The sequence below is a fragment of the Homalodisca vitripennis genome, chromosome 4 (genome assembly GCF_021130785.1).
Source record: "Homalodisca vitripennis isolate AUS2020 chromosome 4, UT_GWSS_2.1, whole genome shotgun sequence".
Taxonomy (NCBI): Eukaryota; Metazoa; Arthropoda; class Insecta; order Hemiptera; family Cicadellidae; genus Homalodisca; species Homalodisca vitripennis.
The window spans coordinates 165,344,400-165,359,447 of NC_060210.1; the positions used below are offsets into that span (position 1 = coordinate 165,344,400).

At 36.7% G+C, this 15,048-nt stretch overlaps 1 protein-coding gene across 1 annotated transcript in view; it reads right to left on the reverse strand.

Annotated features, from left to right (window-relative positions):
* Nucleotides 1-15,048, reverse strand: part of LOC124361276 (xanthine dehydrogenase-like) — a 64,158-nt gene that overhangs the window by 19,668 nt on the left and 29,442 nt on the right. Inside the window, exons 10-17 of the mRNA XM_046815325.1 lie at nucleotides 11,239-11,404; nucleotides 8,189-8,304; nucleotides 7,934-8,020; nucleotides 7,497-7,707; nucleotides 6,796-6,982; nucleotides 6,485-6,668; nucleotides 3,875-4,073; nucleotides 3,544-3,737 (exon numbers count right to left, since the gene is read on the reverse strand). Coding sequence (XP_046671281.1) covers nucleotides 3,544-3,737; nucleotides 3,875-4,073; nucleotides 6,485-6,668; nucleotides 6,796-6,982; nucleotides 7,497-7,707; nucleotides 7,934-8,020; nucleotides 8,189-8,304; nucleotides 11,239-11,404 — 1,344 coding nt within the window. The remainder of the gene's footprint in view (nucleotides 1-3,543; nucleotides 3,738-3,874; nucleotides 4,074-6,484; nucleotides 6,669-6,795; nucleotides 6,983-7,496; nucleotides 7,708-7,933; nucleotides 8,021-8,188; nucleotides 8,305-11,238; nucleotides 11,405-15,048) is intronic.

The window sequence follows — 15,048 nt, forward strand, 5'->3', positions numbered from 1 at the left end:
CATGCTCCTTCCAACAGTTTTCCTGTAACATAACAGCCACTCTTGCTATCAACAGGGTATATTGTGACTGCAGCATTGTATCTACTGGCCAGAAACAGTTTGTACGTCATGGGGTACTAAGCTGATACCATGCTCCTTCCAACAGTTTTCCTGTAACATAACAGCCACTCTGCTATCAACAGGGTATATTGTGACTGCAGCATTGTATCTACTGGCCAGAAACAGTTTGTACGTCATGGGTACTAAGCTGATACCACAATGCTTCCAACAGTTTTCCTGTAACATAACAGCCACTCTGCTATCAACAGGGTATATTGTGACTGCAGCATTGTATCTACTGGCCAGAAACAGTTTGTACGTCATGGGTACTAAGCTGATACCACGCTCCTTCCAACAGTTTTCCTGTAACATAACAGCCACTCTGCTATCAACAGGGTATATTGTGACTGCAGCATTGTATCTACTGGCCAAAAACAGTTTGTACGTCATGGGTACTAAGCTGATACCACGCTCCTTCCAACAGTTTTCCTGTAACATAAACAGCCACTCTGCTATCAACAGCGTATATTGTGACTGCAGCATTGTATCTACTGGCCAGAAAACAGTTTGTACGTCATGTGGTACCAAGGCTGATACCACCGCTCCTTCCAACAGTTTTCCTGTAACATAACAGCCACTCTGCTATCAACAGGGTATATTGTGACTGCAGCATTGTATCTACTGGCCAGAGAAACAGTTTGTACGTCATGGGTACTAAGCTGATACCATGCTCCTTCCAACCGTTTTCCTGTAACATAACAGCCACTCTTGCTATCAACAGGGTATATTGTGACTGCAGCATTGTATCTACTGGCCAGAAACAGTTTGTACGTCATGGGTACTAAGCTGATACCACGCTCCTTCCAACAGTTTTCCTGTAACATAACAGCCACTCTGCTATCAACAGCGTATATTGTGACTGCAGCATTGTATCTACTGGCCAGAAACAGTTTGTACGTCATGGGTACCATCAAGCTGATACCACGCTCCTTTCCAACAGTTTTCCTGTAACATAACAGCCACTCTGCTATCAACAGGGTATATTGTGACTGCAGCATTGTATCTACTGGCCAGAAACAGTTTGTACGTCATGGGTACTAAGCTGATACCATGCTCCTTCCAACCGTTTTCCTGTAACATAACAGCCACTCTTGCTATCAACAGGGTATATTGTGACTGCAGCATTGTATCTACTGGCCAGAAACAGTTTGTACGTCAGGGTACTAAGCTGATACCACGCTCCTTCCAACAGTTTTCCTGTAACATAACAGCCACTCTGCTATCAACAGCGTATATTGTGACTGCAGCATTGTATCTACTGGCCAGAAACAGTTTGTACGTCATGGGTACCAAGCTGATACCACGCTGCTTCCAACAGTTTTCCTGTAACATAACTGCCACTCTGCTATCAACAGGGTATATTGTGATTGCAGCAGCATTGTATCTACTGGCCAGAAACAGTTTGTATGTCATGGGTACCAAAGCTGATACCACGCTGCTTCCAACAGTTTTCCTGTAACATAACAGCCACTCTGCTATCAACAGGGTATATTGTGATTGCAGCATTGTATCTACTGGCCAGAAACAGTTTGTATGTCATGGGTACCAAGCTGATACCCCGCTGCTTCCAACAGTTTTCCTGTAACATAACAGCCACTCTCTGCTATCAACAGGGTATATTGTGATTGCAGCATTGTATCTACTGGCCAGAAAACAGTTTGTACGTCATGGGTACCATGCTGATACCACAATGCTTCCAACAGTTTTCCTGTGACAACAGCGCATTTAACTTATCATGTGAATCATGCATTTGCACAAACTCTGGTCATTAAAGGTAATACTAAACATATTTTCATATTAATAATATAACTGAAGAATCAAAGTATAACTTAGTGTTTTCATGGTGTGTTTCAACTTCTAATATTTTATGGATTTAACTAAATTTACCATCTATATCTAAAATACATGAGGGTGATTTTTGTGACCAGTCCACCGCTCTTTATACTGAACCAAAATCAACAATCAACAAGTCAAAATAAAACCCTCTGGTTGTTGATGGGCAAAATGCTTTTAGATTTTCAAATTTATTTTATGGCATTTTTCTGAGGGAGGTAAATTTCTCAAAATTACAGACTTAATTTACACCCTTAGATGTAAGGGTTTGTTTGCCCATAACTATTGCTAGGATCGTTGTAGATGTTTTGTTCATGTTATTGTGTTTCTTCTGAATTTACCTTTAAAATGACATGTCACAAGATAGGGGTTGCAATTTGAAAATTTAAAGTGACCCCCCCTCTACCAACCTTTAAAAAAGGGGACAAAATATTTTTACCCTCCAAAAAAGTATTTGAATAAGTATGATATTTTAATATATTTTGATATTTTTAATAAAATTTTACATTGATATTTCAAACCGTTTAGAATATATCCAGGCATATCAGGACTTAATATAAACCCATATATTTAGAATAACACATTTTTTATCTTCAAAATCAATACAACATTTTGATTTTAAAATGCTTGGTAAGTAAGCAGTAATATGTTTCTGAATCTCCATTGACATTTTCTTCTGCAGCATTTCCATTGAATTCTAGAAGTAGCGAAATTCTACAGCGTCTGAAAGTAGTCATCATATATGTAATAAGTGATTTTTCACATCCAATGGAGGATGGTCTACAAGGAGTTTGGAAAAAAAAAAATGTAAGCATAGCTCAAGATGTAAATTGCTTTAAAGTGTAATGTAAGATGTACACCAAGTAAAGTTCAAAGCTTAACCTAAAAATAAGAATTTTCTATTACAAGAACTGATACCAGGTTTTTCCCTTCAGCATTCATCTCTGCTAAACAACCCTGTTCTGTATAATGATGTACATCTTGAGTTGTAAATGTTGTAAAAACTCCTTTTAGACCATTCTCCATTGGATTTCTACTACCTTAAAAACTATTTCTTATTCATTTATTAAGTTTAACTTTCATAACTTGAGCAAACATAAGAATATTAAACCATCTAGTACAGGACCTATACTGTAAATGTTTAAAACTTTAAACCAGCGTAATTTTCTAAAGAGTGAACCCTTTGAGGTCGGATTTCCGACATTGTACTCTACTAATAAAGACCTTTAATTTGATGTACTACTCAACCTATGCTTTCATTTAAGATTTTCTTCTGACTCCTTGCAGGCCATCCCTTTTACATAACAAAAAAAATGATAGCTACTTCAAAAAGTACATTTATAGGTGCAGTAATATGTACCAAGTTTTATTGCTTTACCTGTAATCGTTTAGGAGTTACCAAGCCAGTGCGGAAACTTTTTTACACTCTGTATAATAAAACAGAAGAATAAGATTTTGTACAAAGTTTCCAAAATGTTCATCCATTAAAAGAAATTTTTACTCTCCTTTTAAGACTATTATAAATACAACTTTTCGAACAATGACTTTGAGAATTTCTTTGCAGTCAACAAGAATACAGTGAAATTACTAATCTAACTTGTTCATTCTTACTTGATTGAATTTATTTATCTCTTCTAATCTGGCATCGTAGTCAGTCAGTTTTCTCCACTCTTCGACCATGGCAGGTATTGGGCTGGATTCTGACATCACCATGTTGGCCAACCTGACTTGGATTGGATCCAACCCCGTAGTGCACGCAATATTGTCCATTATTACTTCTATTGTACCTATAGCTTCTGTTGAGCCTAAACAGAAAACACATTAACACTTAACACATTCCTTGCATCAATTCAGACATAATGAATGAACTTGCCCAAATTGTTGTGGTCTAAAATGATCATTTACAGTTTTATCAACTAATTAAAAAATATACAAATCTCACCTGGAGATCTACACCAGGTATTGGATGCCTTGTCTGTTTTGACAATACTGCCCTTAACATTCCATGTGGAGGCATCGTATGCACTAGGTAACATGGCCAATGTGCCTTCCACCACTGGGTCATTCTCTGACCAACCTGCATCCTCATACAGGCTTCCCTCCAAATGTACAATTTTACCAGTTGTTTTGTTAACATTTGCCTGCAAAAAAATCAAACAGTAATAAAATGTTACATTGACTTTTTACACTAAATGTGAGAACAAATATTTTGGTAAGGTTGACCCTTTTAACCTCTGGCTATTCTATTATATTACGCTATATGCCAAAAATCCCAAGCCATTTTAGATAAAATGTACGAGTTTTTTAAACAACTCAAAACCATGCTCTTTTTGTTGTCACCTATTAGTATCTTGCTAATTATTCTTTTATTTTACTTTTAATTAAATTTAGTTTAGAGAAACATGAAAAAGCAAAATAATATTCTGAATATTATATTTTCAACATATAGAATAAATAAAAATTTTAAAACTTCAAGTTTGTTGATGAAAACCATACAGCTAAAATCTATTTGATACACAAAATCTAGTCATTGAATGTTAAATTTAGTTCTTAATCTAAAAAACAAAAATTATAGGCCTACTTTATTTATAAGAGTAAGACCAATTTTTGGAAGGAATGTAATTTTTCCTTTTTGCCATTTCTGTGCAAGTAAATGTAACACAAGGTTTGAAATACTTAAATTAGAAACCAAAGTTATTTCTGATAAAATAATTAAATCTGACAAAATACAAAATCAAAGCTTTACGAATTAATGTACTTCGATGCAATACATCTTTGTACACAAGTCTGTGGAATTTAAAAGCATTTGGTAAAATAGGTGGCCAGTAAAATAATAAAAAGTGCATGTCCGCACTATACGGACTTCAAGAGTTGATGCCATTTTTACAGTGTTCATATATAAGGACGTTGGGGTTAAAAAGATTAAAATAACTTTAACTGAAGTGGTTAATTTTCTGGATAGATTATGAAAACTCCCTCATAATTAAGAAGCTTAGTTAAAGATGATCATACAATGTAATGACATCTTCAAAACAACTCAAAAAAATAAATTTATTTTTAATTGCTGTCAAGACAACTTCTTGAAGAATTTCAGAGGTACAGTGTTATACAGATAAATAAAATAAAATTTGCACCATTTATGTGGATAGTTAGTAGAACAAGAATTTCTTGAATATAACTAAAAATGAACCTGTTAAGGGAATTATGGACTTTTCATTCAATACGATTTCTTGCCTGCAAATGAGAATTATTTTAGTGAGTTCAAAATCCATTTCACAAACATTAACTTCATATTAAACTTACTCTATACCTTACTCTTAAAATGAAGACATTATTTCTATTAAAAAATATTTGTGCAAAGATAGTGCCACTTATCAACTTCTCACCCATGAATAGAAACACTTTCAAAAATTAATCTGTGAGATGTTTTGTCTGGCATTCAAGAGATTGAAGGAGTTGGACTGGAGATGAGACTTGGAACTCTGAGTATGATCCTGAGATCGTCACACAGTCAGTTGTGTGGAAGAAGGTGGAGAGTGACCAACAAAAGCAACGTTGTCCAAGTTGTGTCTGAAGGTGTGCAATTTGTTTTTGTTTATATCTATAGCATCATTCATTGTGACATGTTCCTACCGGCCAAAAACAGTGACTAGACATTTCTATGTTGGCAACCTATTGAGTGGCTGAATTCACTGCAACAGGCTGGATACTGCACCATAACAACACATTGGCTCATTTGTCATTCATTATGCAAGAGGTTTAGGCAAAAGAGGCTTTCCAACATTGCCAGATCTAACTAAGATGAAATCACACTGCACTCATAATGTTAGCATACAGAAGGTCAATGAACCTGTAACTGTGGTTCTGAACAGGATAAATTTGGAGGATTACCAAGGGTGCTTCATGACATAAACGTTGAAATTATTGTGTGAAGTTAGAGGAAGGCTATTGTGAAGGTTGATAAGATTTTTCTCATAATTTAATTTGTGTTGCAAATTCCTGGAACTTTATATTACCACACAACATTAAACTAGAGGTTAGTACACATCATATCAAGCAGTTGAGTGTTAATCCATAATCCAGGTAAACATGGTTAATATGGCATTGTATCCCCTCCAAGACATTCTTTATAGTTAGCGAGACAACTACTGTAACGCTTGTCCATAGGTTTCTTATTAGTTTGCGAGTTTAGTACAAACCAGATAGGGCAAGGGAGTGTTAATCCAAGTGGACAAGGTTAGCTTGACATTCTATCCCCTCTGAAACATACCTTATAGTTAGTGAAACAACTGTAACGTTTGCCCATAGTCTCCATATTAGTTTGCAGGTTTAGTACAAACCAGATAGGGCAAGAGAGTGTTAATCCAAGTGGACAAGGTTAGCTTGACATTCTATCCCCTCTGAGACATACCTTATAGTTAGTGAAACAACTGTAACGTTTGCCCATAGTCTCCATATTAGTTTGCAGGTTTAGTGCAAACCAGATAGGGCAAGAGAGTGTTAATCCAAGTGGACAAGGTTAGCTTGACATTCTATCCCCTCTGAGACATACCTTATAGTTAGTGAAACAACTGTAACGTTTGCCCATAGTCTCCATATTAGTTTGCAGGTTTAGTACAAGCCGTACAGGCCGATTAGACAATTTTGCTGCAACAGCACACTGTGTTGCAACCCAAGTAGATCTGGTCAGTTTAGCACCATAACCTCCTCCTAGACGACGCACCTTCATGTTAATCCTGTTCAACACAATTCATCTAATTGAGAATAATTCCATTTTATACACTAAGATTTGAACGATCCGCTTTATAGATTGGTTTGCTATCCTACTGCAAGTATACAGTATTTTATGTTTGGAATACACACCTGTGTGCAGGCATTGCTAAGACTCTAGATACTGCATTGTGTACATGTTCCATCCACTGAGTGCTGGAGTAAAGGTCTAAACCGTCCTCAATGGGCACACACACGCAGGTTTGCAGCTCCATGGTTAGATGATACTGTTCATGTAGATCTACAGAACCCTCAACACTAATTGTCTCCTCTCCAGTATCTGGATACAAAACACATGCTTAGATAGACACATCGTTTTACTATGAGACTACGAGGATGGTAGTATTCCATAATATCTATTTATATTGTTATGAAAGAGGAGAAAAAAATAATTAGGTTAGAATCAAAGCTTTCCCATATTTTGTGTGAAAAATCAATGATTTGGTAATACAGACATGAAAGAAATTACCTAAGACGTTATAACTTGACAAAATACTTAAATTAAGTGCATAAACACTGTTCTAACTTCTAAGTTAGGTCTCAATCTTGGGCTGCTAAATATTATACCCCATTTTCAGAAATTTGTATTCAATGATTACGAGCAATTTTATCCAAGCCCTATAAATGTAATGTTGTTTACAAGTGTTTTACATACATAACATAAAAAGTTGATTTGAATATACAGAATTGATCCATAGATCCATTAGACAAGGAAAAATTATTAAAATTTTGACTTTGCAGCAGGAAAATAAGTGAAAAACTCATAGACCAACAATTCACAAAGTATGCTTAACCTGAGGAGACTGCTGGGGTAATCTCTGCTTGTTGGACTATACGTGCAGCATCACTGTTAGCGATGACCAGCTTCATATCGAGGACAGGAGATGTGACATTGGAATACTGGATCTGGACCATGGCAGCAGCTCTTTTTGCCAGGCTCTGAGTCTCAGCCACCACCAATCCCACAGGCTGGCCACAGTACAATACCTTGTCATCACAGAAAACCTGCAATATACATATTGATGACACATGAGTATGTTAAGGACTGAAGATGTGACATTGGAATACTGGATATGGACCTTCACTTGGAACAACATTAGTACACAAATACATTCAATCAAAGTACTCCCAAAATCTCCATTAATGTTTTAATGTATAAAAGAAAAGTTATTTGATGTATAACTATTCACAGCTTTTTTTTACACTACACAGAGGGACATCAATAACTTACGGGTTCATCATCAGGAAAGCCAGAGGTGAAACTGTTTACTCCAGGGATGTCTTTGGCAGAGTAAAAGGCAACCACACCTGGCAAGCTCTGTAAATAAAGTAGTGCCAGTAAGTATAGCATTTTATTTATTACATTTAAACCCACTTTTGAAAAGAATTGTTCATATTATTACTAAAACCTCCATCACTGAGGCTGTTACACAAATAAGTCATGAAGATGGAGTGAATTGTTTAGGTAAACATGAATAACACAAACCATAGCTTGGCTGGAGTCGATGGAAGTGATCGTTCCTTGGCCAACTGTAGTGAGCACCAGAGCTCCGTGCAGCTCTCCAGGCAGTTCAGGTATGTCATCCACATACTGAGCTTCCCCTGTACATCAAATCATCTTAATTCCATTCATTAGTGTAGAACTTTGAGACTTTCTTTTTTTTTAAGAAAACGCTCTATGTATACATATAGATACTTTTTTGTAAGAATATTTCAGCAGCTTCGTGTCGATATGCATGTTATTTTTAAAGCACTGGATATGAGATCTTAAGCAGACGAGAATTCTTTACAGAGAAAAAGCGATTTTAGGTTAAACATTGCAGAACTTCATTTCAAATCCAAATCAACAGTCCAAATTGGTGAACAGGACCAACCCCCGATACCTCTATCCTCACTGATTCTTCTACTGTTATTTGATTGTCCTCTATCACTAATTTCTGCACGGTTTCAATGTTTTCATCACATTATTCTTGTGGTCTTTCCAAACAGCTCATCAATTTTTAATACTTTCACAACCTTTGTTAAAATTATTAAAACACCAAGAGCGCTCAATAACTTTTAATAGGTCTATAATAGTATCTCCCAGTGTTTGAAAAGACTACATACAAGAGCTCTGATTAATCTTTTCAACATCTCAAAATGTAATGAAGATCTCAATATGTGTTACTGAAACAATATTTTACTGTTACAGAGCTAATCAATATGAATCACCAAAACTTGTAAAAAGTCAGGTAGAGTACAAAGTTCAAGTCTGCAAAATTTCATTGTTCTATGATGCTCATCAGTGGAGATATAAAACCTGTCCGGATACTAATTAAATGGATCTCATATTTGTGCAATATCAAGTGAGCAGTGTTTCAAGTAAGACAGGAAATTTCAAAAAATGTTTATGGAGTATACTCACAAGTCACCTAAAGAAACTAAACCCATTCTAATGCATTTCCGCAAAAAATATAAGCAGAAAGAAATTAAAATACTAAAATTAAAATCTACATAGAACTAACTGACACAATTAATCAATGGAAATTAAGCAATAATTAATAGCACTTGCCAAGCTAATAAATTTTTTCAAGAAAGGTATTATCAATTAAAACATCTGATGCATCTGAAAAGCAAACTATAGGCCAATCTCAACTTTAATAGTCATTAGTACGAAATTTATAACAAAACTTCAACAACTAATCAATTGTTTTACAGATTTGTGGTTCTGAATCTGGATCAATATTTAACTATTTTATGAAACCAACCAATCCAACTAACTTCATCATATGTCATAATGTCACTCTTATCAGCTGTTATTTATTTTATTAACAGTCTTTTATAATCTCAATATTCATTCTGTTGTATTTTAATTTATATACTGTTTACATATGTGCAAAAGTCCCTTTTCAACGTTTAATTGTTAATTTTCAATATATATACAAAGGCTATCTACAGAGTAGATATGTTTCGCTCTGTAGCTGCTAGGGGCTCATGGCCATTTTGATCTCAGAGCATTTTTTCTCCGTTCAGTGGCTATTCAGCCGAGCTACTAGGGATAGTCCTCATGGGCTATTATATATGCAGAATATATATACAGGGTGTTGACAAAAGGGTGTTACAAATGTCTGTGGGTGATAGTATTCATCATTTCAAAAAATTGTCATCTAAACATAGGTCGAAAAATGTCTCTTTTAGCAGCTAGCCGCCATTTTGTATACAAAATTATTATATCTAAAAATAGTTAAGCTAAAGAAAATTAATTTGGCTCCTAGGTTTAAATAGACGAGAGTAAAATTTAAAAAAAATATTATGTTATTTTCTTTAACATTAACAAAATGGTGTATATTGAAAATTCCAAAAGTAAAATAAAAAAACCAGTATAGTTGTAAAAACAAATTACTAGATACCAACTATTTTATATCTTTTATAAAAATACCAACATTACTTGTTTTCAATGAAATCTGTCAATGCATAAGCGAACACAACCACTTTAAAGGTTGGCTTGCTCAAGCCAGAAGCAACATTTTGTCTTTTGATAGGCATCACATTAAAAGGTTTTTATTAGTAGAGTACAATTGTGCAAACCTGACCTCAAACAACCAAGCTGGAAATGGCAGCTGTTCAAAGATGGCTTGAATTTACAATCATTAGGTAAACATAAATTAGGTCATGGTAGTTTTTATTCACAGGCAAAACTAAAGTTATATATGATTGCTGAATCTCATTATAATGGCATAATCTAGGGATGAAATGACAATGATTCATGCATCAGTAATTTATTATTTATATTTGTGAACTGAAACTTCAAGCCAACTTTGAACGGCTGCTATTTACAATTCAGTTGTCCGTTGACATATGATTAACTTTTACATATATACTCTTTGTTTACTCTGCATTTTCCTTGTCGCCATTGTTAACTACAAGACCAATAAAAACGTTTATGAATTATAGTTTCATTTAAAATATTTACTAATTAATTTAAACTTACAAAACATATTTTTCTTTAATTTATGACATAATCTCTGTTTGCATGTTCCATTTGTGTATATTTACATATTTGTTTATTTAGTTGTAAACTTAATAAATAGTTCATTTAAAATTTAATCAAGGAATTTTAAGAAACTAAAAAGCTCTTGATTAAGACTTGGTAATCAACCCAGAAAACATTGTAATTCTATGGTTGGTTTTTGATTAAAAAAAATAGTGAGGTAATGATTTGCTTCAAATATTTAATAATTCGATTCAATTTACCATCTTATACATAAGTTTTAATAAATTTAATTCAATTGAAAGAAGTAATACATTTACATAGGTTCTGGTACTTTTCCCATCAAATGTTGCATCATTGAGCAAAAATTTAATTATTTCTGCAAGAAGCTGCATAAATTTAAATAAAGCATCAACAAGAAGGTGAACTTTGAATTGTGGTGATTTAGCAAAAATGCTCCATTTACGCTCACACTACTTTTGTACCACTAATTCTATGCAAGGCAGGAACCTAATAGTCAAGGAAAATATTGACTTCTATCCGAGACACCTGATCAGTATACACACCTGAGCATTGGTATATTGCTTCTACCTTAGTCACAGGTTTATTGACAGGCCAGACAGTTTTGTCGGTGTCATATTGTCGTTTGGACGAGGAGACTGGCCGACTGAGCATAGTAGCTCCACTGCGGTACTGAGGTGCTACTGACTGTGGAGACAGGCTCAACATACACTGTAACAACAGGTATGTGTCTTAATCACCAGTTTATTGTCAAGAAGAGTCTAGCCGACTGGAGACAGGCTCAACATACACTGTAACAACAGGTCTGTGTCTTAGTCACCAGTTTATTGTCAAGAAGAGTCTAGCCGACTGGAGACAGGCTCAACATACACTGTAACAACAGGTCTGTGTCTTAGTCACCAGTTTATTGTCAAGAAGAGTCTAGCCAACTGAACATGGTAGCTCCACTGAGATACAGTGGATACAGGGTCAACAAACAGTATACCAACAGGTCTGTGTCTTAGTCACCAGTTTATTGTCAAGAAAGAGTTCAAGCCAACTGAACATGGTAGCTCCACTGAGATACTGTGGATAAAGGGCCAACAAACAGTAAACCAACAGGTCTGTGTCTTAGTCACCATTTTATTGTCAAGATGAGTCTAGCCGACTGAACATGGTAGCTCCACTGAGATACTGTAGATACAGGGCCAAACAGTATACCAACAGGTCTGTGTCTTAGTCACCAGTTTATTGTCATGATGAGTCTAGCCGACTGAACATGGTAGCTCCACTGAGATAGTGTAGATACAGGGCCAAACAGTATTATACAACAGGTCTGTGTCTTAGTCACCAGTTTATTGTCATGATGAGTCTAGCCGACAGAACATGGTAGCTCCACTGAGATAGTGTAGATACAGGGCCAAACAGTATTATACCAACAGAGTCTGTGTCTTAGTCACCAGTTTATTGTCCAAGATGAGTCTAGCTAACTGAACATGTAGCTCCACTGAGATAGTGTAGATACAGGGCCAAACAGTATTATACCAACAGGTCTGTGTCTTAGTCACCAGTTTATTGTCATGATGAGTCTAGCCGACAGAACATGGTAGCTCCACTGAGATAGTGTAGATACAGGGCCAAACAGTATTATACCAACAGGTCTGTGTCTTAGTCACCAGTTTATTGTCAAGATGAGTCTAAGCTAACTGAACATGGTAGCTCCACTGAGATACTGTAGATACAGGGCCAAACAGTATTATAATACCAACAGGTCTGTGTCTTAGTCACCAGTTTATTGTCAAGATGAGTCTAGCCGACTGAACATGGTAGCTCCACTGAGATACTGTAGATACAGGGCCAAACAGTATTATACCAACAGGTCTGTGTCTTAGTCACCAGTTTATTGTCAAGATGAGTCTAGCCGACTGAACATGGTAGCTCCACTGAGATACTGTAGATACAGGGCCAAACAGTATTATACAACAGGTCTGTGTCTTAGTCACCAGTTTATTGTCAAGATGAGTCTAGCCGACTGAACATGGTAGCTCCACTGAGATACTGTGGATAAAGGGCCAACAAACAGTAAACCAACAGGTCTGTGTCTTAGTCACCATTTTATTGTCAAGATGAGTCTAGCCGACTGAACATGGTAGCTCCACTGAGATACTGTAGATACAGGGCCAAACAGTATACCAACAGGTCTGTGTCTTAGTTACCAGTTTTTATTGTCATGAATGAGTCTAGCCGACTGAACATGGTAGCTCCACTGAGATAGTGTAGATACAGGGCCAAACAGTATTATACCAACAGGTCTGTGTCTTAGTCACCAGTTTATTGTCAAGATGAGTCTAGCTAACTGAACATGGTAGCTCCACTGAGATACTGTAGATACAGGGCCAAACAGTATTATACCCAACAGGTCTGTGTCTTAGTCACCAGTTTATTGTCAAGATGAGTCTAAGCCGACTGAACATGGTAGCTCCACTGAGATACTGTAGATATACAGGGCCAAACAGTATTATACCAACAGGTCTGTGTCTTAGTCACCAGTTTATTGTCAAGATGAGTCTAGCCACGACTGAACATGGTAGCTCCACTGAGATAGTGTAGATACAGGGCCAAACAGTATTATACCAACAGGTCTGTGTCTTAGTCACCAGTTTATTGTCAAGATGAGTCTAGCTAACTGAACATGGTAGCTCCACTGAGATACTGTAGATACAGGGCCAAACAGTATTATACCAACAGGTCTGTGTCTTAGTCACCAGTTTATTGTCAAGATGAGTCTAGCCGACTGAACATGGTAGCTCCACTGAGATACTGTAGATACAAGGCCAAACAGTATTATACCAACAGGTCTGTGTCTTAGTCACCAGTTTTATTGTCAAGATGAGTCTAGCCGACTGGAACATGGTAGCTCCACTGAGATACTGTAGATACAAGGGCCAAACAGTATACCAACAGGTCTGTGTCTTAGTCACCAGTTTATTGTTAAAAAGAGTCTAGCTAACTGAACATGGTAGCTCCACTGAGATACTGTGGATACAGGGCCAAACAGTATACCAACAGGTCTGTGTCTTAGTCACTAGTTTTATTGTTAAAAAGAGTCTAGCTAACTGAACATGGTAGCTCCACTGAGATACTGTAGATACAGGGCCAAACAGTATACCAACAGGTCTGTGTCTTAGTCACCAGTTTATTGTTAAAAAGAGTCTAGCTAACTGAACATGGTAGCTCCACTGAGATACTGTAGATACAGGGCCAAACAGTATAACCAACAGGTCTGTGTCTTAGTCACCAGTTTATTGTTAAAAAGAGTCTAGCTAAACTGAACATGTAGCTCCACTGAGATACTGTAATACAGGGCCAAACAGTATACCAACAGGTCTGTGTCTTAGTCACCAGTTTATTGTTAAAAAGAGTCTAGCTAACTGAACATGGTAGCTCCACTGAGATACTGTAGATACAGGGCCAAACAGTATACCAACAGGTCTGTGTCTTAGTCACCAGTTTATTGTCCATGATGAGTCTAGCCGACTGAACATGGTAGCTCCACTGAGATAGTGTAGATACAGGGCCAAACAGTATTATACCAACAGGTCTGTGTCTTAGTCACCATTTATTGTCAAGATGAGTCTAGCTAACTGAACATGGTAGCTCCACTGAGATACTGTAGATACAGGGCCAAACAGTATTATACCAACAGGTCTGTGTCTTAGTCACCAGTTTATTGTCAAGATGAGTCTAGCCGACTGAACATGGTAGCTCCACTGAGATACTGTAGATACAGGGCCAAACAGTATTATACCAACAGGTCTGTGTCTTAGTCACCAGTTTATTGTCAAGATGAGTCTAGCCGACTGAACATGGTAGCTCCACTGAGATAGTGTAGATACAGGGCCAAACAGTATTATACCAACAGGTCTGTGTCTTAGGTCACCAGATTGTCAAGATGAGTCTAGCTATAACTGAACATGGTAGCTCCACTGAGATACTGTAGATACAGGGCCAAACAGTATTATACCAACAGGTCTGTGTCTTAGTCACCAGTTTATTGTCAAGAAGAGTCTAGCTAACTGAACATGGTAGCTCCACTGAGATACTGTAGATACAGGGCCAAACAGTATACCAACAGGTCTGTGTCTTAGTCACCAGTTTATTGTCAAGAAGAGTCTAGCTAACTGAACATGGTAGCTCCACTGAGATACTGTAGATACAGGGCCAAACAGTATACCAACAGGTCTGTGTCTTAGTCACCAGTTTATTGTCAAGAAGAGTCTAGCTAACTGAACATGGTAGCTCCACTGAGATACTGTAGATACAGGGCCAAACAGTATACCAACAGGTCTGTGTCTTAGTCACCAGTTTATTGTCAA